The 22,032-nt window shown below is 45.9% G+C and overlaps 2 protein-coding genes across 3 annotated transcripts in view; both read right to left on the reverse strand.

Moving 5' to 3' along the window:
- HCN4 (hyperpolarization activated cyclic nucleotide gated potassium channel 4) overlaps positions 1-5,731 on the reverse strand; it is a 53,673-nt gene extending 47,942 nt beyond the window's left edge. Inside the window, exon 1 of the mRNA XM_070953822.1 lies at positions 4,932-5,731. Within this exon, the coding sequence (XP_070809923.1) occupies positions 4,932-5,731 (800 nt within the window). The remainder of the gene's footprint in view (positions 1-4,931) is intronic.
- Positions 5,732-19,843: 14,112 nt separating this feature from the next.
- The window catches only part of NPTN (neuroplastin), a 30,833-nt gene continuing 28,644 nt past the window's right edge, over positions 19,844-22,032 (reverse strand). For both annotated transcript variants that reach the window (XM_070953691.1, XM_070953690.1), the window contains 2 exons: positions 21,521-21,594; positions 19,844-20,925 (listed from right to left, as the gene is read on the reverse strand). In XM_070953691.1, the coding sequence (XP_070809792.1) occupies positions 21,534-21,594 (61 nt within the window). In that variant the 3' untranslated portion in view covers positions 19,844-20,925; positions 21,521-21,533. The remainder of the gene's footprint in view (positions 20,926-21,520; positions 21,595-22,032) is intronic.

Here is a 22,032-nt window from a genome sequence, read left to right on the forward strand (position 1 = left end):
CCTTCTTTCCTTCCCTGCCTCCATGATCTTTTCCATTTTACAAAGCTTTCTTGAGCTTTTAATACAATTTATTAGTTGAGAAAGGTGCTAGTAGACTTCTGATTGTGGGCTGTCCTTCCAGTGGGTTATTATTCCAGAGATTATTCCTATGGCATATCTATGGGTCCTGTCAGTAGTGGGCACTAAGGGTTGCTTCTTATGTGTCTTGAGTTTGGGTTACACCTTTGATCCTTTTGGTCCATCAAACCCGAGGAAGAAAGAACTTTGGAATATTAAGAAGCTTTGTCATCCTCAGTGACTAACTAGACATTTCCAGGAGGACTTCAAAGGCTCACCGTTAGACTAACTAGCAATCTTCAGAAACTTACTGAATATGCATGATCTTTTTTTGCTCTCACGGCTGCTAATAACTGATTGTGATTAATATCCCTTATGAATGTGACCTATTGCCTTTTAAATTCTCAGCCAGGAGCTGCAATCAGTCTTGTCTACAGCAAGGAATTCCAGTTGCTAATCACAGAGGTGTTTTCTGAGTAGTGCCATCAACTAAAAGCATGGGCATTAGTTCACCTGGGCTCCCAAGGTTAGGGAGAAAGAGAAATGTGTAAGCTAAGATGTTCTACAGCCCTTGTAGCAATAGCTCAGAGGAAACGCCAAAAGTTAATTCTGCCTGACATAACCAACTCTTTTGTTCCGACATTTCTTATACAGGTAGTCCTCGGCTTATGACTACCATGGAGGGAGGGCAGAACGCCCATCGTTAAGCAAGGAGCTTGAGTGGTGCTGGATTTTACAACCTTTTTAGAATGGTGCTGTTAAGCGAAGCACTTTATATATATTTATAACTCGCCATGGCCAACTCAACATGGCCAACTCAATGTGGCCAACTCAACACGGCCAACTCAACATGGCCAACTCAACATGGCCAATTCAACATGGCCAACTCAACACGGCCAACTCAACACGGCCAACTCAACACGGCCAACTCAACACGGCCAACTCAATGTGGCCAACTCAACATGGCCAACTCACATGTTGGCCAACTCACTGTGGCCCAATTTAACCATTCTATGTAATGATGTAAAAATAAATCAAGATTATTTTAAGTTTCGCCATTCCCATTTCATTGGGTCCCTCGTTTTGCATCCTTCCTTTAATGATTCCGTTCCATCATTTCTTTGATATGAGTAGTAACTCTTGTCCTGCGGTGAGTTGGCCACAGCAAGTTGACTGTAGAGAGTTGGCCATGGTGAGTTGGCCGTGGTGAATCGTCATAGACCCCAATCGGAACAGCTACATTGCAAGTCAAGTTAGGTTAGTGATTTAAGTGTTAAACCCAATCACCAAACAGTGGTTTGTAATGTCAAGGAACGCCTGTATTAAATGGGCAATCCTGGTTGAAAGAGAGCAAGCAGGACAGGGGAAGGAATCCATGAAATACCTTCTCTACCACGTGCTTCATTTCTTAAACCTCAAAGGCATCTCCCCCACCCTCTTTCAGCCCACATATTAAAAGCCCCGGACGCCTGCTTCTTTCATTTTGGCAAAGTTGTCGTTTAAGCCGATTGTAATTAAAATCAACACTTTGGGCTCACTAAACTATCCCTTATGGCTTGGAAAGTTGGACTGCACAGCATAAGGTTGCTTTGCAACCAGGTAATTCTACTTTTTTAAAAAAGAAAGAAAGAAAGAAAGAAAGAAAGAAAGAAAGAAAGAAAGAAAGAAAGAAAGAAAGAAAGAAAGAAAGAAATGTCATAAAGGAAGGAAGGAGAAAGAGAGAGAGAGAAAGAAAGAAAGGAAGGAAGGAAGAAGTCAGAAAGGAAGGAAGGAGAAAGAGAAAGAAAGAAAGAAAGAAAGAAAGAAAGAAAGAAAGAAAGAAAGAAAGAAAGAAAGAAAGAAAGAAGAAATGTAAAGCCCTCTTAGGATTCCTGGGGCTCAGACACTGAATGGAAAAAATGAGAAAAAACACCACCAAAGTTAATTTTGGCCACTACTTTCCTCTTAACTTCTCTCCATCCCAGGGAATTAAGGCTGTCGGTTGAGCAAAAACAAAACAAGACAAAACAGAAGGCTAGAAAAGAAAAAAAGGGGGAAAAAAAATCCTAAAACAAAATGAAAAGCACCCGAAGCACCAGACAAGGAATACTGGATGGAAAGTGATCAAGGAGAGATTCAACCTAGAAATAAGAAGATATTTTCTGATGGTGACAGCAATCAACCGATGGGACAGAAGTTGCCTTCGGAAGTTGTGGGAGCTTCACCACTGGAAGCTTTCAAGAAGAGACTGGACAGTCATCTGTCAGAAATGGTGTAGGGTCTCCTGCTTGGGTGGGGGGGTTGGACTAGATGACCTACAAGGTCCCTTCCAACTCTTTTAATCTGTTAATGTTGATGCTTGTCTAAAGAGACAGGAGAAAAACGAATCTCCCTTTAATTTCACAATGAAAATATCCCCATGGATGAACAAAGCCTGCCTTAAATACATCCACAACTGGGGTCAGGGTTCCAATTGTTAAACAAGGCAATGAAGTGAATCACTCCCAATTTAATGAACTTTCTGTCACAGTTGTTAAGCGGATCATGTCCTCGTTAAGCAAATCCGGCAGGAGAGGGCTGAATTTTTGAACTTGAAGGAACCGAATATATTGGACAAGTGGAAGGAAGGAAGGGTCTTATTGGATGTGTGGGTTTCAGCTTCCAGAATTCCCCAGCCAGCATGCTAATAAACTTTAAGATGTGCGGACTTCAGCTCCCAGAATTCCCCAGGCAGCATGGGGGCATTTCCCCACCCAGGAATTCTGGGACTTGAAGTCCACCCATCTCAAAGTTGCCAAGATGGAGCAACATTGATCTAGACTTCAGCATTGCATAAAACTGTCGCACCCTACAATTGTCCTCATCCCTGTGGTTTATCCTTCTGGCTGGGTTTCTTCCCCCCCCCCCAGGCCTTTTTCCTTGTTTCCCCCCAGCCACTTTTCACTAGAGGAATGCAGAGAAGATTCTGCCTGCACTGAATTAAGTTTCTCATCGGGATTAAGGAACTCATTTTGATGGGAGAACCTAATTCAAGTCCTTTTCCCTGCTCCCTAAGAACATCACCTCCCTCTCAGAGCCCAACCCACCTTGCAGGGTTGTTAGGAAGATAGAGTCCACCCCCCAACCCTCACTCAGCCACCCCCAGTTATGGGTGGAATGATGGAGCCATGTTAAGTCTCCGTTGGTCAAAACTCAAGAACCAAGCAACCCCTTTTCCAGCTAATAACTTTAATGAAAAGGGGGTACGCTTTGGACGAGCTTTTAATAGGAAAAAGGGTCACCTAATTCCTGATTTTTTTTTATCTCTTGGATTTCCCAGGGCCTGCCAGATAGACGGGGTTCAAACTAACCCAGGCAAGCTGCCAAAAAAACAGTTCTAAGCTGCATGAACACTTTATAATGCCTTGGTAAGGCCACACTTGGAATTCTGCATCCAGTTTCGGTCGCCACGGTGTAAAAAAGATGTGGAGACTCTAGAAAGAGGGCAGAGAAGAGCACAGAGTAGTAACTGTGAGAGGGATCTTGGAGTCTTAGTGGACAACCAGCTAAATATGAGCCAGCCGTGCGCAGCAGCTGCCAAAAAAAGCCAACACAGTTCTAGGCTGCATAAACAGAGGGATAGAATCTTTCGCCGTGCCCTAAAAACTTTTCTTTTCCATCAAGCAGGGCTGGCGTAACCCCCCCCCCCTTTTTTTTTTTTTAGCCTTTTAAATTGTCAATGGGTTTTAGTTTGAATGTTTTCAATTTTGGGCCAAAGTCATGTAATTCTTTTAAAATTTTTAAATTTTGTATTGGTATGTGTTTTAGTTCTGGCTGTGCACCACCCTGAGTCCACTAGGAGAAGGGCGGGATACAAATTGAATAAAATAAATAAATAAATAAATAAATAAATAGAATCAAGATCACGTGAAGTGTTAATAACACTTTATAATGCCTTGGTAGGGCCACACTTGGAATATTGCATCCAGTTTTGGTCACCACGATGTAAAAAAAGATGTGGAGACTCTAGAAAGAGTGCAGAGAAGAGCAACAAAGATGATTAGGGGACTGGAGGCTAAAACATATGAAGAACGGTTGCAGGAACTGGGTATGTCTAGTTTGATGAAAAGAAGGACCAGGGGAGACATGATAGCAGTCTTCCAATATCTCAGGGGCTGCCCCAAAGAAGAGGGAGTCAAGCTATTCTCCAAAGCACCTGAAGGCAGGACAAGAAGCAACGGGTGGAAACCTTCCTCCTCCTCTTTCTCCTCCTTCCTCCCCCTCCTCTTTCTCCTTCTCCTCCTCCTCTTCTTCCTCCTTTTCCTCCGCTTTCTCTCCCTCCTTCTCCTCTTTCTCCTTCTCTTCTTTCTCCTCCTCCTCCTTTCTCCTTCTCTTAGGGGACTGGAGGCTAAAACATATGAAGAACGGTTGCAGGAACTGGGTATGTCTAGTTTGATGAAAAGAAGGACTAGGGGAGACATGATAGCAGTCTTCCAATATCTCAGGGGCTGCCCCAAAGAGGAGGGAGTCAAGATATTCTCCAAAGCACCTGAGGGCAGGACAAGAAGCAATGGGTGGAAACTCATCAAGGAGAGAAGCAACTTAGAACTAAGGAGAAATTTTCTGACAGTGAGAACAATTAATCCATGGAACAACTTGCCTCCAGAAGTTGTAAATGCTCCAACACTGGAAGTTTTGAAGAAGATGTTGGATAACCATTTGTCTGAAGTGGTGTAGGGTTTCCTGCCTAAGCAGGGGGTGGGACTAGAAGACCTCCAAGGTCCCTTCCGACTCCGTTACTCTAGTTCTAATTTGCCAAGAAAGTTGCAAAGGCATCGAAGTGCCCTAGCAACACAACCCCGTTTCCCACCCGGCCGCTTGACTCCGGCATTGGATGGGTGTGTGTGTGTGTGTACCTGAAGTCGCTGTAAGGATGGATGATCCAGAAGCCGGCCGATTTGACCCTCTCTTGTTCCCTCTCCACCGCCTTCTGGCTGCCGAACATCCGCAGGGAGAATTTGTTCACGCCGGGCTGCAGCAGAGCGCCGAACTGGCGCTGCATGAAGCCGGCTTGGCCCAGCCGAAGCTCGTCGTCGGGGCTGATCTGGTCCCCCGAAGCCCCGGGGCTTTCCACCTTCACGAAGGCCGCGTCGGGCGGCGCGTCCTGGCGGGGAGCGGCCGCCGCCGGGGTGGAGGAAGAGGAGGAGGAAGGGGCGGCGGCGGCAGTGGGGGCGTCCGCCAGGCCCGGGGGGCTCCGCTCGTCGCCCGGGGAAGCGGCTTCGCCTTCGTGGCCGATCAGGCGGCGACCCTCGCCCGAGTCGTGCGGGTGGCGGCTGGCCAGAGACGAGCGGCTGCCCTTCAGACGCCGACAGTCGCCGTTGGTGCTGCTCTTGGCGCTCGGCCGGCCAAGCCCACCGGCCGACGCCTCTGCGCTCTCCGCAGGGCCGCCTTCCGAGGCTCTGGATCCCGAGCCGGGCCTCGACGGCTCCGCCGAAGCTCCTGCGGCCGCCGAGGGCGAGAGCGGGTGCAGGCGGATGCTCTTGCGCCGGGCATCTTTGCAGCCACCGCCTCCTCCTCCTCCTCCTCCTCCTCCACCTTCACCTCCCCCGCCGCTCTCCTCCTCCTCCTCTTCCTCGGCCATCAGCGAGGCTTTGGGCGCGATCTGCTGCGGGAGGCTGTAGAGCCGCTTGCGCATCGACGGCGGCAAGCGATCCATGGCCCGGGCCCGCCGCGAGCAAGGAGGGCGATGAGCCCCAGGCGGTGGGCGCAGCTTGGAGGGCGGAGGGGAGACCCGGCTGTGCCAACCGTCTTTTTCTGCTGCTGCTGCTGCTTCTTCTTCTTCTTCTCCTCCACCCAGCCGGCCGGCCGGCCGGCCCCCCACCAGCGCCAGGCTCAGGGGGCGGCCGCCAGCTGCCCGGACGCCGCGCTCGTCATCTCCTTGCTGGCTGGGCTGCTCTTGGAGACGGGGTCCCCGCCGGGCGAGGGCCGAGGAGCAGGGCCGGCAGCCGAAAGAGCGGAGCCCTCCAGGAAAGCCGCCCCTTCCTCCTCCTCCTCCTCCTCTCCCTCTCCCTCCAGGCGGGGGGCGGCCCACCCCCTTCCCGGCTAGCAGTGGGGGTGCTGGGCCGCCGCCTTGAGGGACCCACCGAGCCGCTTCAGGAGGCCAGGGAGCCGGGGGCGCCGCCGGGACATCTCGGCCGGGAGGTTCCCCGAGGACAAGCGCGGCGCCGCGTCTGCTTCTTCCCGAAAGGCGACATCGTCACAAGGAAGAGGCTGATGGGGAGGAGGAGGAGGAGGAGGAGGGCGAGAAGCGGGAGGGCGGCGGTGCGGGGCGCAACAGCCGCGCACGCGGTGGCTCGGATCCAAAGCGGCGGCGCAGGGCGCAGGGCAGCCGGCGATCACCAGGACTTGCGCGCCCCGCTTGGGGTTACATCATTGCTGCTGTTTGCTCCCATCTCTCCGGGTTCAGGCAGCAGCTCCGGAGCCTGGGAATGTTCAGGAAGGCGGCAGATCCGATTGGGTTGCCACTGGAGTCCCCGCGTCCAATCGGCTGGGTCTACCTGAGCCGGCGCCCGGCTTCTTAAAGGGGCAACACCTTGGGAGGGGGCGCTCGGCCCTGTGGGGGGAGGTAGGGGGAATTAAAGGGGGGAGAGAGGCGGGAGGAGAAAGAGGGAGAAAGAGAGAGATGTGGAAAGAGAGAGAGAGAGAATGAGAGAAAGAAAAGGGGGGAGGGAGGGAGGAAGGAAGGAAGGGGGAAAGAGAGAATGAAAGAGAATGAGAGAGAGAGAAAAAGAATGGGAGAGAATGAGAGAAAGAAAGGGGGGAGAGAGAGGGAGGGAGGGAGGAAGGGGAAAGGGGGGAGAGAGAGATGTGGAAAGAGAGAGAGAGAATGAAAGAGAATGAGAGAAAGAAAAGGGGGAGAAAGGGGGAGGGAGGAAGGGAGGGGGAAAAAGAGAGAGAATGAAAGAGAATGAGAGAGAGAGAAAGAATGAGAGAGAATGAGAGAAAGAAAAGGGAGAGGGAGGGAGGAAGGAAGGAAGGGGGAAAGAGAGAGAGAATGAAAGAGAGTGAGAGAGAGAGAAAGAATGAGAGAGAATGAGAGAAAGAAAGGGGGGAGAGAGAGGGAGGGAGGGAGGGAGGAAAGGGGGGAGAGAGAGTGATGTGGAAAGAGAGAGAGAGAATGAGAGAGAATGAGAGAAAGAAAAGGGGGAGAAAGGGGGAGGGAGGAAGGGAGGAAGGAAAAAGGAAGGAAGGGGAAAAGAGGGAGAGAAAGAGAGAGATGTGGAAAGAGAGAGAGAAAATGAGAGAATGAGAGAAAAAGAAAAGGGAGGGGGAGAGAGAGAGAAAGAGGAGAAAGAGAGATGTGGAAAGAGAGAGAAAATGAGACAATGAGAGAAAAAGAAAAGGGAGGGGGAGAGAGAGAGAGAAAGATGAGAAAAAGATATGGAAAGAGAGAGAGAGAGAATGAGAGAATGAGAGAGAGAAAGAATGAGAGAATGAGAGAAAAAGAAAAGGGAGGGAGGGAGGGAGGGGGAAAGAGGGAGAGAGAGAGAATGTGAAGAAAAAAAAGAGAGCTGGTAACACCCAGGATCTGGGTTTAGATTGTCCTTTAGGTGCCAATTTTAACCCAACCGTCTCTCTGCCTCTCTAGAGCTTTAGAAATCCCTCGTTCCAGGGGAAGGAAAGGGGTCTCTGTTTAGCCCCACCCCCCTCCTCCAGCAAACATTTGAGAAATCCCTCTCACTATTAGGGTTGTTTAAAAGTAATCCCTCCCCTAGCTTCCTGAAAACTTCAAACATATTGAGAGGACCAGATCCCTTTCCGTTGCCCCCTCAAAAAGTGACTGGTTTCCCCAGTATATTTCCAGCAAGCTCTTTTCCCATTTCCCCCCCACCCCCCCCCCAGAACGATAACCCTGCGAGGTAGGCTGGGCTGAGAGAGAGACAGTATTTGCCGTTTCCTCCGAACTACTCAAAATTTCCGCTACCAGTTCGCCAGAACCTGCTGGATTTCACCCCTGGTCTGCTGGCCAAAACGGAGCTCAGGAGGGCCGCGTGTGCGGATCTGGATGGGGAGAAACCGGCTCAAACTCAACCCTTCCAAGACTGAGTGGCTGTGGTTCCCGGTAGACTAGTACCTCTGCTAAATCCTAAATAATTGTCACATGACCATCAAGCCACGCCCACAAAATAAGCCACGCCCACAGAACCGGTAGTAAAAAACTTTAGAACCCACCCCTGCTCAGGATGCTCCATATTTTGCCCAAAATATAGAACAATTAGTAAAAAAGGATAGGGGACATCTCTATTGTGGGTGATTTATGATCTTCCTTTTCCCTGATGTCCAATGGGTGAAGGAATGCCAATTTGAACAGGCTCCCGACAGCCATCTCCGTAATTGATTGCTATATAATCTATATAATCTTACATAATTTATTCGCTATTACTTTAGGACCTGGCATTTGAATCAGCTGATATCTTTCTTTCTGGACCAAGTGTGGGATTTAGATGTAATTATTATCTGGACAAGAAGACAACAATTATATATCAAGTGTTGGAGAGGTTATTTAGTACCCTTTTTGTGCACTCTGTGGCGAACAGTTGGAAATGAGAAGCCAAGACAGCGATTCCAATGGAAAAAGTAGGAGATTAAGATATACATTTCAAAGCCATTCGCCTTCCAGTGTCCAGGTAAGAAAAAACAAATAAGAGCATTTTGCCAAATCATGAATCTACTCTTAGGTGATACTGCTGATGATGCTACCTAGTTGGGTAATGAAATGTCTGCAAGAAAACTCCCCCCCTCCTCCTCTCCTGCTTCCTCTTCTTCCTCTTCCCTCCTCCTCCTCCTCCTCTTCTTCTTCTTGTTCCTCCTCTTCCTCCTCCCCTCCCGCTTCCTCTTCTTCTTTCTTCTTCCTCCTCCTCTCCGGCTTCCTCTTCTTCCTCTTTCCTCCTCCTCCTCCACTTCTTCTCTCTTCCTCCTCCCCTCCTGCTTTCTCTTCTTCCTCTTCCCTCTTCTTCTTGTTCCTCCTCTTCCTCCTCCCCTCCCGCTTCCTCTTCTTCCTCTTCCCTCCTTCTCCTCTTCTTCTTGTTCCTCCTCTTCCTCCTCCCCTCCTGCTTCCTCTTTTTCTTTCTTCTTCCTCCTCTTCTTCCTCTTCCCTCCTCCTCCTCCTCTTCTTCTTCCTCCTCCCCTCCCATTTCCTCTTCTTCTTGTTCCTCCTCTTCTTCTCCTCTCTTCCTCCTCCCCTCCCCTCCCGCTGCCTCTTCCCTCCTCCTCCTCTTCTTGTTCCTCCTCTTCCTCCTCCCCTCCTGCTTCCTCCTCCTCTTCTTGTTCCTCTTCTTCCTCTTCCCTCCTCAGACCTCACTTATCAAATTAATGTTCAGGACCATGGAGAGCTCAGTATAAGGTTGAGTTGCCAGACCACAAAGGAAGACTTTTGAGATGCTGCTTCCATTCTAGGCTGGAGGCTGTCCAAGAAAAGTCAGTAGGTTCTGTGTGTGTGTGTGTGTGTGTGTGTGTGTGTGTGTGTGTGTGTTTGCATATGGAGATGAAGAGGGATGGTGGCTATTAATTTATTTATTAAACAGATTTGCAGCTTCTCAGTTTCTCACCGGATCTGTTTGGCCAGAAGGAGTTTTCTTTTTATTTCTATTTATGAAATGGAGTCACTCCCACAGTTGGGTTCGACTCCAGGCAGTTTCACAAGTCTAAAAACACATCGACGACACAAACTCGCACAACAGAATCTGTGGCACAATAAAACGAGCCAACAGAACAGAACGAAAGTCGGGATTGATGGCTCCGCAATCGGTCGCTGAAGCGATCCTGTGCTCTTTAGACCCTGCTCTTCCGACAGGCAGGGCTAGCTTCATAATTGAGTTTTAAATTTGGAATTCTTAAATTTTTGGGTTTTTTAGTTAATTGGCCTTAAATGCAATACTTTTAATAATTTTTTTGAATTTAAATTGTGATATTTGTATTGTGTTTTTACCTGGCTGTACACCGCCCCGAGTCCTTCGGGAGAGGGGCGGTATAGAAATAAAATTATCCTTATAGAAGAGGCTGAATAGAGTTGATATTTATTTATTTATTTATTTATTTATTTATTTATTTAGTCATATTTCTATGCCGCCCACTCTCCGAGGACTCTGGGCGGCTTACACCAAAGACAGTATGCTAAATAGCATATTGCCCCCAACAATCTGGGTCCTCATTTTACCCACCTCGGAAGGATGGAAGGCTGAGTCAACCTTGAGCCTGGTGAGGCTTGAACTCCTGACTGTGGGCAAAATTAGCCTGCAATACTGCATTCTAAGCACAAGGAAGGAAGGAAGGAAGGAAGGAAGGAAGGAAGGAAGGAAGGAAGGAAGGAAGGAAGGAGGGAGGGAAGGAAAATAGCAATAGCACTTAGACTTATATACTGCTTCATAGTGCTTTTACTGCCCTTTCTAAGTGATTTACAGAGTCGGCCTCTTAGCCCCAACAATCCGGGTCCTCATTTTACCCACCTCGGAAGGACGGAAGGCTGAGTCAACCTGGAGCCGGTGAGATTTGATCCGCTGATCTGTTGAACTAGCAGTCAGCTGAAGTAGCTGCAGTACTGCACTCTAACCGCTGTGCCATCTCGGCTCTCTTGCCTTTTCTTTGAATGCATTCCATTCATAAGAGCTATATGTAAGATCATACCAACCAAATTTTGCCAGGTGATTATCTTGTGGGACGTGTTTGGGCCACACTTTGCTAAAGTCACTCTCATTAGAGACAGTTGGGGAGGGAGAGCAAATTCATGAAAGGATGAGAGAAAATACCATGTTTCTCCAAAAATAAGACCCTGTCTTATATATTTTTTTTGCCACCAGAAAAAGGCACAAGGTCTTATTTTCGGGGGGGGGGACATCATCCACTGACTCACCTCACTTGTGTGCGTCGCCCCTGGCCTCCTTTTCACTGTCAGAGGCCTTCAGGAACTTCTTCGGCTAACAAGGCTTTCTGGGAAGGTCTCTGCAGCCGATAACAGAGCTCCAGATCAATCCGGAGCTCTGTTATCGGCTACAAAGGCCTTCAGGAAAGCCTTGCCGGCTGCAGAAGAAATGGGCCGGCAAGGCAGGTGATGTCAGGACAGTGATGAAATCCATTTTTTTTCCCTACCGGTTCTGTGGGCGTGGCTTGGTGGGCGTGGCAGGGGAAGGATACTGCAGAATCTCCATTCCCACACCACTCCTGGGGGAAGGATATTGCAAAATTTCCATTCCCACCCCACTCCTGGGGGAAGGATATTGCAAAATCTCCATTCCCACCCCACTCTGAGGCCAACCAGAGGTGGCATTTGCTGGTTCTCCAAACTGCTCAAAATTTCCGCTACCGGTTCTCCAGAACCTGTCAGAACCTGCTGGATTTCACCCCTGACAGTCAGGGTGTGTGAGGCCTGGCTGCAACTGTCCGAAGGTAAGTAGTAGGGCAGCTCCAACCCCCCATTCCCACCTTAGCTAAATTTTTATCCGTGCACCCTGGAGTGGGCGGGGTCTTAATTAGGGCTTATTTTGGGAGCGGGTAGGGCTTATATTGGCTGCACATTTAAAAATCAAGCTAGGACTTACTTTCCGAGTAGGTCATATTTTCGGGGAAACACAGTAGCATGGAAATTCTCATTGCTTTGAGTCTCTGCTTACCATGAACATAAGAGCTCATTTTATAAGAACACAATTGGGTGAAATGCTCCTGGTTCGGACCGGATCACCTGATCCGGTAGCGATCGTGGCGGGTGGCTCAGAGAACCGGTAGCGATCATGGCGCGAGGTTCCGCCCACCCGCCCGGTTGTCATTACTTCCTGCTTTTAACCAGGAAGTAATGTGTTTCGTACCCTCTGTGCATGCACAGAAGGTTTTGCTATTTTGCTTTTAAAAGTACAAAAAAAAAGGCTCTGATGATCATAGCTGAGCTGCGCGATCGTCAGAGCCTTTTTTTTTTTTTACTTTTAAAAGCATTTTTTTACAACCTATTCGGATGCGCAGTGCGTGTTTGGTGCGCAGCCAGCGAACTGGTTCAGATTTCACCACTGAACATCAACAGAACGACCATTCTGAGTGGCTGGAAAGGAAACGAGATTCAAAAATCTGCTTCCCTCTGTAGTCTAAAAAAAGAGCAGAAGCTCCATCTGGCCGTCTCAAAACAGTTCTGAGCATCTGATAAATGTTTTGTAAAAACGGTATTTCTTCCCTTCCAATTTTTTATTATTTTTATTTTATTTTATTTTACACGTTCCCTCCAAGTTTCCGATGGGTTGTCGGGTGAAAGGTATCTTGCATCTGAACTCTTTAAGAAGGAGGTAAGGTCATCGCAATCTTCCTAAAAAAAAACCTTCTTTGATTTCTTCTGTTTTAAATTGGAAGTCTCCCGCAAAAATTATTTATTTATTTATTAATCAAATTTCTATACCGCCCTACTCCCGGAGGACTCAGGGCGGTGAACAGCCAAGATAAAATACAAATAATACAAATATTAAAAGTCCCTTAAAATTATTAAATATTTTGGCCGAAACACAGATTAAAACACCCAATTTATAAAATCAAACGAATTAAAAAATTTAAAAGAGGAGAGTTAGGCCAGGCCAACCTGCTGAAATAAAAAAGATGGAGATTCAAACTGTAGGAGATCAAAACCCAATGTGTATTCCTGAAGTTGAGTTATCAATGATTTTGCCCTGCTCCTAGGAAAAATATTTGGGGTCCCGCTTAAAAGGTTAAAAAAAATAAAATAAAACTATTAACCAGGATGTGAATCTAGGGTGTGAGTTCTAGACCTGCCTTAAGTAGAAAGTCATGTGATGACCAAGGAAGTGAAGTTCTATGTATCTTGAATGTTTCCACATTACACTTCAAATATTAGCAGATCCCTGGCAGGCTTAGATTAGATCAGATTAACAAAGTTGGAAGGGACCTTGTAGGTCATCTAGTCCAACCTCCTGCTTAACCAGGAAACCCTACACCATTTCTGACAGACGGCAGTCCAGTCTCTTCTGGAAAGCTTCCAGTGATGAAGCTCCCACAACTTCCGAAGGCAACTTCTGTTCCATGGGTTGATTGTTCTTACTGTCAGAAAATTTCTTCTTATTTCCAGGTTGAATCTCTCCTTGATCAGTTTCCATCCATTCTTCCTTGTCTGGCCTTCGGGTGCCTTAGAAAGTAGTTGACCCCTTCCTCTCTGTGGCAGCCCCTCAAATATTGGAAGACTGCTATCCTGTCTCCCCTGGTCCTTCTCTTCACTAGACTAAAGGTAAAAGGTAAAGGTTCCCCTCGCATATATGTGCTAGTCGTTCCCGACTCTAGGGGGCGGTGCTCATCTCTGTTTCAAAGCCGAAGAGCCAGCGCTGTCCGAAGACGTCTCCGTGGTCATGTGGCTGGCATGACTAAATGCCAAAGGCACATGGAACGCTGTTCAGTAGACTAGCCATGCCCAGTTCCTGTAACTGTCCTTCATACGTTTTAGTCTCCAGTCCCCTAATCATCCCGGTTGCTCTCCTCTGCCTTGATATCAAGGTGGCATCACCAAACATATTTTGAAGCTCAGCCCATCTCTCTGGTCTCTTACGGTGAGGGGGAAAAATGGAGAAAAGAGTGCAGAGAAATCTTACGGAAAAACAATAAATAAATGCCTCTGTTTGAAATTAGATCCCAATTTTTTTTTTTTAAAAAAAAGATACCTTAAAAGAGAGCGAAAGAGCAGCCACCATTCCTAGCTAATATCTTGATGGGCTTCGGCTCATTTTTCTGCACTCTAGTATATAATAGATACTTGAGATGAGGTTACTTGGAGGAAAAAAAATATAAGTATTTTTTTTCAAGCTCTCCCATCAGTAGGTCTCAATTTCCCAGATGGAGGAAGATGCACGAAAAGGATGATGAGACAAAGGATGATGTTATAGACACCATTGTTCATAGACAAAGGAAATGATATGAGCTATGAGTATTAATTCTCTTGCCCTCTGAATATGAAACTGTCTGATACAACTGATATAAACTATTTAAAATTAATTAACCACTAAAATTAAAAGCGCCAGGGTGGCGCAGTGGTTAGAGAGCAGTACTGCAGGCTATCAGAGATATATGATAGATGACAGATGGATGATAGATAGATAGATAGATAGATAGATAGATAGATAGATAGATAGAGATAGAGATAGATGATAGATGATAGATGATAGATGATAGATGACGGATGATAGATAGATAGATAGATAGATAGATAGATAAATAGATAGATAGATAGAGATAGAGATAGATGATAGATGATAGATGATAGATGATAGATGACCGATGATAGATAGATAGATAGATAGATAGATAGATAGATAGATAGATAGATAGATAGATATTTACCCATACAACCACCTCTCACAATACTAGACAACACAGTATCAACAGTATAGACCTTCAAATTTCTAGGTTCTACCATATCTCATGACTTAAAATGGACACCCAACATCAAAAACGTCATCAAAAAAGCCCAACAAAGAATGTTCTTTCTGCGCCAACTCAGGAAGCTCAAACTGCCCAAAGAGCTGCTGATCCACTTCTACAGAGGAATTATTGAGTCTGTCATCTGCACCTCTATAACTGTCTGGTTTGGTTCTGCAACCCAACAAGACAGACACAGACTTCAGGGGATCATTAGAACTGCGGAAAAAACAATGGCTGCCAACCTGCCTCCCATGGAGGACCTGTATGCTGCACGAGTATATAATCATAATAAAAGCAAAACAAAACAAAATGCAAAAAGAACGCGTCAGTTATCGTTATTAGCAAAAGTCACCTGAGCTGGAAACTTAGCTTTCTTTTGCCCTTCCGTATTTATTCTAGCGCTAAAAGTTGCCTGCAGAAATAAAGTCTGCTGGGGGTGGGCGGGGTGGGGGGTGAGGGATGAGAATTTTCATAGCAACTTCTCACATTTTCCTGGGAGGTGCGACAGCGCCACCTAGTGAGGGAAGCTGGTTCTGTCCTCCTCTTCTCCTGATTTGTTGTTGTTAGTGGCGAAGTCGTGTCCGATCCATCGCGACCCCTTGGACAATGTTCCTCCAGGCCTTCCTGTCCTCTACCATCTCCCGGAGTCTATTTAAGCTCACGCCGACTGCTTCAGTGACTCCATCCAGCCACCTTATTCTCTATCGTCCCCTTCTTTTGCCCTCCATCGTTCCCAGCATGAGGCTCTTCTCCAGGGAGTCCTTCCTTCTCATTAGGAGGCCAAAGTATTTGAGTTTCATCTTCAGGATCTGGCCTTCTAAAGAGCAGTCAGGATTGATCTCCTCTAGGACTGGCCGGTTGGATCGCCTTGTAGTCCAAGGGACTCGCAGGAGTCTTCTCCAGCACCAGAGTTGAAAGGCCTCCATTCTTTGGCACTCAGCCTTCCTTATGGTCCAACTTTGAAATAGAAGATTAATTCATTTCAAGATAGATAGATAGATAGTTGTTGTTGTTAGTTGCGAAGTCGTGTCCGACCCATCACGACCCCATGGACAACGTTCCTCCAGGCCTTCCTGTCCTCTACCATCCTCTGAAGTCCATTAAGCTCCCATCGACTGCTTCAGTGACTCCATCCAGCCACCTCGTTCTCTGCCGTCCCCTTCTTCTTTTACCCTCCATCGTTCCCAGCATTAGGCTCTTCTCCAGGGAGTCCTTCCTTCTCATTAGGTGGCCAAAGTATTTGAGTTTCATCTTCAGGATCTGGCCTTCTAAAGAGCAGTCAAGGGTTGATCTCCTCTAGGACTGACCGGTTTGACCTCCTTGCAGTCCAAGGGACTCGTAGGAGTCTTCTCCAGCACCAGAGTTCAAAGGCCTCCATTCTTTGGCGCTCAGCCTTCCTTATGGTCCAACTTTCACAGCCAGACATTGCAACTGGGGAAAACCATCGCCTTGACTATACGCACTTTTGTTGGCAGGGTGATGTCTCTGCTTTTTAGTATGCTGTCTAGATTTGCCATAACTTTCCTCCCCAGGAGCAAGCGTCTTTTAATTTCTTGGCTGCAGTCCCCATCTGCAGTGATCTTGGAGCCCAGGAAAATAAAATCTGTCACTACCTCCATTTCTTTCCCATTTATTTGCCAGGAATTGAGAGGATCGGATGCCATGATCTTAATTTTCTTAATGTTGAGTTTCAAGCCAACTTTTGCACTCTCCTCCTTCACCCGCATCAAGAAGCTCTCCTGATTTAGCCCAGGCAAAACAGGCAGAAATTTGTCAAATTTGTGTCTTTTGGGCACCACGAGAAGCTTTTGTGATGTGTGTCAATCAAACGAAAGAAAGGGAGGAGCCTGGTGGTTTGGAGCTGCTGTCGTTCATTCTGCATTCGACTTGTTTGAGCTGCGGTGCCGAAGATACGTCCTTGACTTACAATGGTTTTCTTTAGTGACCCTTCAAAGCTATAACGGCACTGGAAAAAAAGTGACTTACGACCTCTGAAGCATCCCCGCGATCACATGATCAAAACTCATTACGCTTGGCAACTGGTTCATACTTATGACGGTCACAGTGTCCCTGGGTAACGGGGTTCCCTTCTGTGACCTTCCGAGAAGCAAAGTCAACGGGGAAGCCAGATTCGCTTAACAACCATGTTACTGACTGATCCGCTGCAAGGATTTGCTTAACAACCGAGGCAAGAAAGGTCGTAAAATGAAGGCAAAGCCTCACTTAACAAATGACTCACCTAACCACAGACATTTTGGGCTCAATCGTGGTCGTTAAGTCGAGGATGGCCTGTATTCCTTGGACAGCAAAAGTGATTAACAAGCAAGTAATAACAAGCAAGGAAGAGGAATAAAGGAGGGAGGGAGGGAGGAAGGAAGAAAAAAGGGACAAAGGAGGAGGGAAGGAAGGAAGAGGAATAAAGGAGGGAGGGAGGGAGGGAAGAAAAAGGGACAAAGGGGGAGGGAAGGAAGGAATAAAGGAGGGAGGGAGGGAAGGAAGAAAAAGGGTCAAAGGAGGAGGGAAGGAAGAGGAATAAAGGAGGGAGGGAGGGAGGGAAGGAAGAAAAAGGGACAAAGGGGGAAGGAAGGAAGAGGAATAAAGGAGGGAGAGAGGGAGGGAGAGAGAGAGGGAGGAAGAAAGAAAAAAGGGACAAAGGGGGAGGGAAGGAAGGAAGAGGAATAAAGTGAGGGAGGGAAGGAAGAAAAAAGGGACAAAGAAGGAAGGAAGGAAGGAAGGAAGGAAGGAAGGAAGGAAGGAAGGAAGGAAGGAAGGAAGGAAAGGAGAGAACATTTAAGACATGCTGCAAAGGATGTTCTATTGTGGCATATTTTACAAGTATGTTAGCCTTGGCTTTTCAAATGTTGCCTGGAGATACCCAGAATAGATGTTTTATCTTAATGCCTGCTGAGTATACTCAGAAAAATGAGAGGCGAAATGTCATTTTCTGCAAAGGCAGAGGGAAGGTTTTTCAATGCAGCCTGCAAGAAGCTGCTCAACATGGCCCCAGGGATTCCAACAGCAGCTGGGTGGAAGAAGGAAGAAGGGAGCCCGAGAAATGTGACAGTCACAGCAGGGAACGACAAAACACGCCAAGCAAAGGGCAAGGGAAGGTCTCGCATGGGAAAAGAGCAAGGTGCAGCCACCGGAAGGTAGAACCGGACAAGGGAAGGTGTTACTTTAATGTGGACTTAATGGACAATAAAGCCGTCTTAGATGAGATTGGAAAAAGGGGTGGGGAGAGAAATGGAATATGAATACACACTCGTTTTTTTTTTAATTTTTCTTTTATCCAGCCCTTTATTAAATTGGCTGCCCACCCCTCTCAAAAACCGACGTTTCCAAAAGTAAGAATCTTACTTTAGAAAGAACTCAAAGCGGCGAACGTTATGTCACACTCCCACCTCTATTTTCCAGACATCCTTGTGTCATCTACTGGGCTCCGGTCTCATTCTAGCCTAACGTTTGTGGGAAGAGCCACCTCTCTTCAAGGCTTTCTAGAAGGCAAGGAGGTTGAGGGCCTGCTCGGATCTCTGGGAGAAAGATACTCCACAGGGCAGGGGCAGTTACAAAGAGGTGGACTTCCAGGTTCTCCTAGATGGCACCACTTAGGGAAGGGACCAGGAGTGCACCCTCCATACCTGACCTGGTGGAATGGGTGAGATCCTACTGGTTCGGACCAGTTCGGGCGAACCGGTAGTAAAAATTACTATAGGTTTGGCTGAACTGGTATTTCTGATGATCAGCTGGGCGATGATCAGCTGTGATGTGTGATTTATATTAGCTAGAATTGTCGGATTTCCTGCTTGCTAGTTAATCTAAATCGTGTGGCACAGCAGATTCCCTTCCCTCACTGTTCTACTTACCTTTGCAGACTCGGAAGGTTTCAAAATGTTCTTTTTTTAGCGCTGTGCGGGTGTGCCTCAGGCGCGAATGCACGCAAAGCACACACAAAGCGCACGTTCGGTAGCAGACTCAGAGAACCGGTAACAGACTTCAGAGGATTCACCACTGGCAAGTAGCCTCCGGATCCCAACCAGATCCCAGAACCAAAGTTGATGGTGAGGTGTTGCTTACTTTCTTTTGAAAAACTGACTTGACTGAGGATTCTGGAAGGCTTACCAAGACCTGGCACTTCAAGGCAGACATAGGGGGACGCGGGAATTTTGATCTCAATGTAAGACAAAATATGCAATTACTGTAATAATTTGCCTTTCAATGCTGTATTTTGCTGAGGTATGTTTTAAGATGATGGATGCAGCCATAGACGGAATCCTACTTGACGTGATGAGTTATGTCTTGTGAACTTATTTTATAGAGACTTATGAGAATTGTAGTCCAAGTACATCAAGCGGGGAAGACCGACTTCCTCCTGTATTTTGAAGGAACACGTTAAAGCTTCAACTCCTGTCGATCTTAATCAACGTGGATGAGGGAAGAAACCCAGCAATATTTGAGGCTCCACAAGTTGATTTAGACCGTGTCTCTTTTGAGAAGATCTTCCTTGCATTTGTAGGCAAGGTGGAGAAAGGGATGAAACACTACCAGGATTTTGAGAACAGCCGAGCGTCCCCTGTATAACCTCAAGGAACAGGACTGTCACCTTACCCAAGATCTCACCTGGAAAAATAACACATTCCAGGCAGTCATGAAGGCTCAACAGAGACTCCATTTCCTTAGGGTCTGGTAGAAAAATCAGGTGGAACAACAACTGATGACTTCCTTCTACCGGTCTACGATAGAAAGTGTCCTCACGTATTGTGTTACGGTATGGTGTGCTGGCTTGACAGCCGCGGACAGAAAGGCATTGCAGAGGGTGACAAAAAAAATCATGGGCTGCCCCCCTGACCCCACTGGAGGAAATCGCCAGGACCCGCTGCCTTAGCAGAGTGAGGAAAATCCTCAAGGATGATTCACACCCTGGTCAGCACTTCTTTACTCTCCTACCATCGGGCAGGAGATAGAGAAGCATAGCCAGGCGAACGAACAGGCTGAAAAATAGACTTTTATCCGTGGGCCATCAGACTTCTGAACGCAACATAACACCACAATTAGGTTTAATAGGATAGACTTGCAGGGCCAGCATAACGTGCAACATGTTCATACCGGTGTAATATAATATAATATAATGTATGTATGTATGTATGTATGTATATGGGAATGCGTGCCAGTTATTACTTATTTGGGTTTAGGGATTCTCTTTCTTTTACTTATTGAGTTATTGAGATGTATTCTGTTTTTTTGGGGGGAGGGGCTGCACCAAGGGAGGCTCATTCAATCTCATTGTACACATGTTGTGCATTGACAATAAAGGTTTGATTTGATTTAACAGTTTGAGGAGACAGTAAAGGACTAAGAATGACACGAAGCCACCTCATTTGATCAGGAACGTTCCAATTTAAAAATGGTCCCAGAGCTGGGGCTTTATTTAGGTTTTATTTTTAAAAACAGTGGAATCCCTTTTATACATTATTGTTGCACTTCAACAATTTTACACACCACGAGTTTCATGCATCTACAAGTACGCCCATAGTCTAAGAACCCAGTAATGTCTGTGATTCTACAGTCATCCTAAATCAACATGAATGAATGTCAAAACTGAAACAAACCAGTTGCATAGAAAATCACCATGCCGTGATGCTGTTTCCAACAGCATTCAAACAAACAAACATAAAAAAAAAAAAGAGAGAAGAAATTATAAAATTCGGCCTGAATTGAATATACAAGACTGTGAACCCATCAGTGCAAAAAAAGAAAAAAAAAGAGAGAAATATACACGATTTAAGGAAAAACAAAATTAAAGCCATTATAATATGTATATAAACAAAACTGTCTCACTGTATTCCATTGTCATCTTTTGGACTACCCCTAAATCCTGCATTTTATATAATTATAGGATACTTCATTCTTTCTGTACAGATTGAGCCCTTAGGACAAATGTAGATTTACATTATTCCTCCTACATACTTGGACATAAATCTCTCATACGTACAATATAAGGAATGAATTCAGCAGCTTAAAAATCAAATACTCACTGTAGTTTGGTTTCCCCACCCTCCAAATATAAATATATACTGTATATATTTTAGGTTTCGCTGTACTTTACAAAAGGTTTTCACTAGATGGCAGCAGGTGCATTTCAGAGCTAATTTTTAACAGCTACGTTTTAAGTTAAAAAAAAAAAAGATTTGCTGCATGCATGACTGGACTTACTTGTAATACTTAAATGTTCTCAAAGGGGGGGAAAAAGCAACATTCCCACAGCACATCAAGCCCAGAATAGTTTACATCCTCTATTCTGAAGCGTTAGTAAAAGTATCGGCTAAATAAGGCATGCTTGAGACAGTCACCATTGCTCACTTCAAAGAAAAGCATCAGAGAAAAATGGAGTTTGTAAATCATCCATCGGATATTCAGCCTAGCAGGCGGCATTTCTATCAGTCTCTCAAACGTAAAACTCTGAAAAACAAATCACAATTAGCCATGGCTTGAAATTCCTAATTGCAATAAGCTAGAACAAAATTACAGGCCCACCCCACTTTCTCAGAAATCAGCAAAAAAGGAGTTCTGAACACAAATATAGAGGTGGAAGAATATAAAAAGAAGCTTTTGTTACAAGTTGGCTGCTGTCAGGAAAGCTGACAACAACCAACTATAGAAACCATAAACAATGGGTTTTCTTCGTTTAGTTGAAAAAAAAGTGGAATCGTTTTTTTTTTAAAAGAGGCTCACCAATATTTTTTAAAGAGGCATGCCGCACTGGATCATTATAATCCTGTGTAGATGTGCCCGATCTGTGTGTGATGTGGGTCCGATTTTTATTGTCCTCCCAGCCAAAAATGTGTAAAAAAAATATTCAGGAGGAGGGCTGACTCTATATTCAGCATTAGTGCCACTTAACCTGCAAATAACTTCTGATATACAAATGACTCAGACTTATGCAAATTATATTTAGCCCCTTCACTTTCAAAAACACAGGAGTGGATAAATAATTAAGTAAGTAAATAAATAAATATGAAAACAAAGTTTTGAGAAACGTTTTATACAAACTTACATAAGCACTGCTTTTAATTTGTGTTCCTCTGGCGTAGATTTTTATCTTTATGGTTGTTTGTGGAATTAGTTTTCCTACGAAAACAAAATGACATCCAAATTAAGTTGGGAGAAAACTGAAGTTGTGAACAAAACAATATTTACCACATGATGAAGGGAAGGGAAGGGAAGAAGAGGAAGGGAAAAGGAAAAGGAAAAGGAAAAGAAAGGAAAGGAAAGGAAAAGAAAGGAAAGGAAAGGAAAGGAAAGGAAAGGAAAGGAAAGGAAAAGGGGGAAGGGAAGGGAAGGAGCCATTAGATCAGTGTTTCTGAATTTCAGCAACTTTAAGATGGGGAATTTGGGAAGTTAAAGCCTACACATCTTCAAGTTGCTGAGGTTGAGAAGCACTGATATAAACCACTGTAAAACCTTGTGGACAGAACAGAGATGGCTTCCCAGAACAATCATTTTAGTGGCAGCTGAATGCATCATTTCCAATCACATTCACTTGTGTACAATGCATTGGTTTCTGTC

The sequence above is a fragment of the Pituophis catenifer genome, unplaced genomic scaffold (assembly GCF_029215685.1).
Source record: "Pituophis catenifer annectens isolate HBS135680 unplaced genomic scaffold, rPitCat1.0.hap2 SCAF_14, whole genome shotgun sequence".
NCBI lineage: Eukaryota > Metazoa > Chordata > Lepidosauria > Squamata > Colubridae > Pituophis > Pituophis catenifer.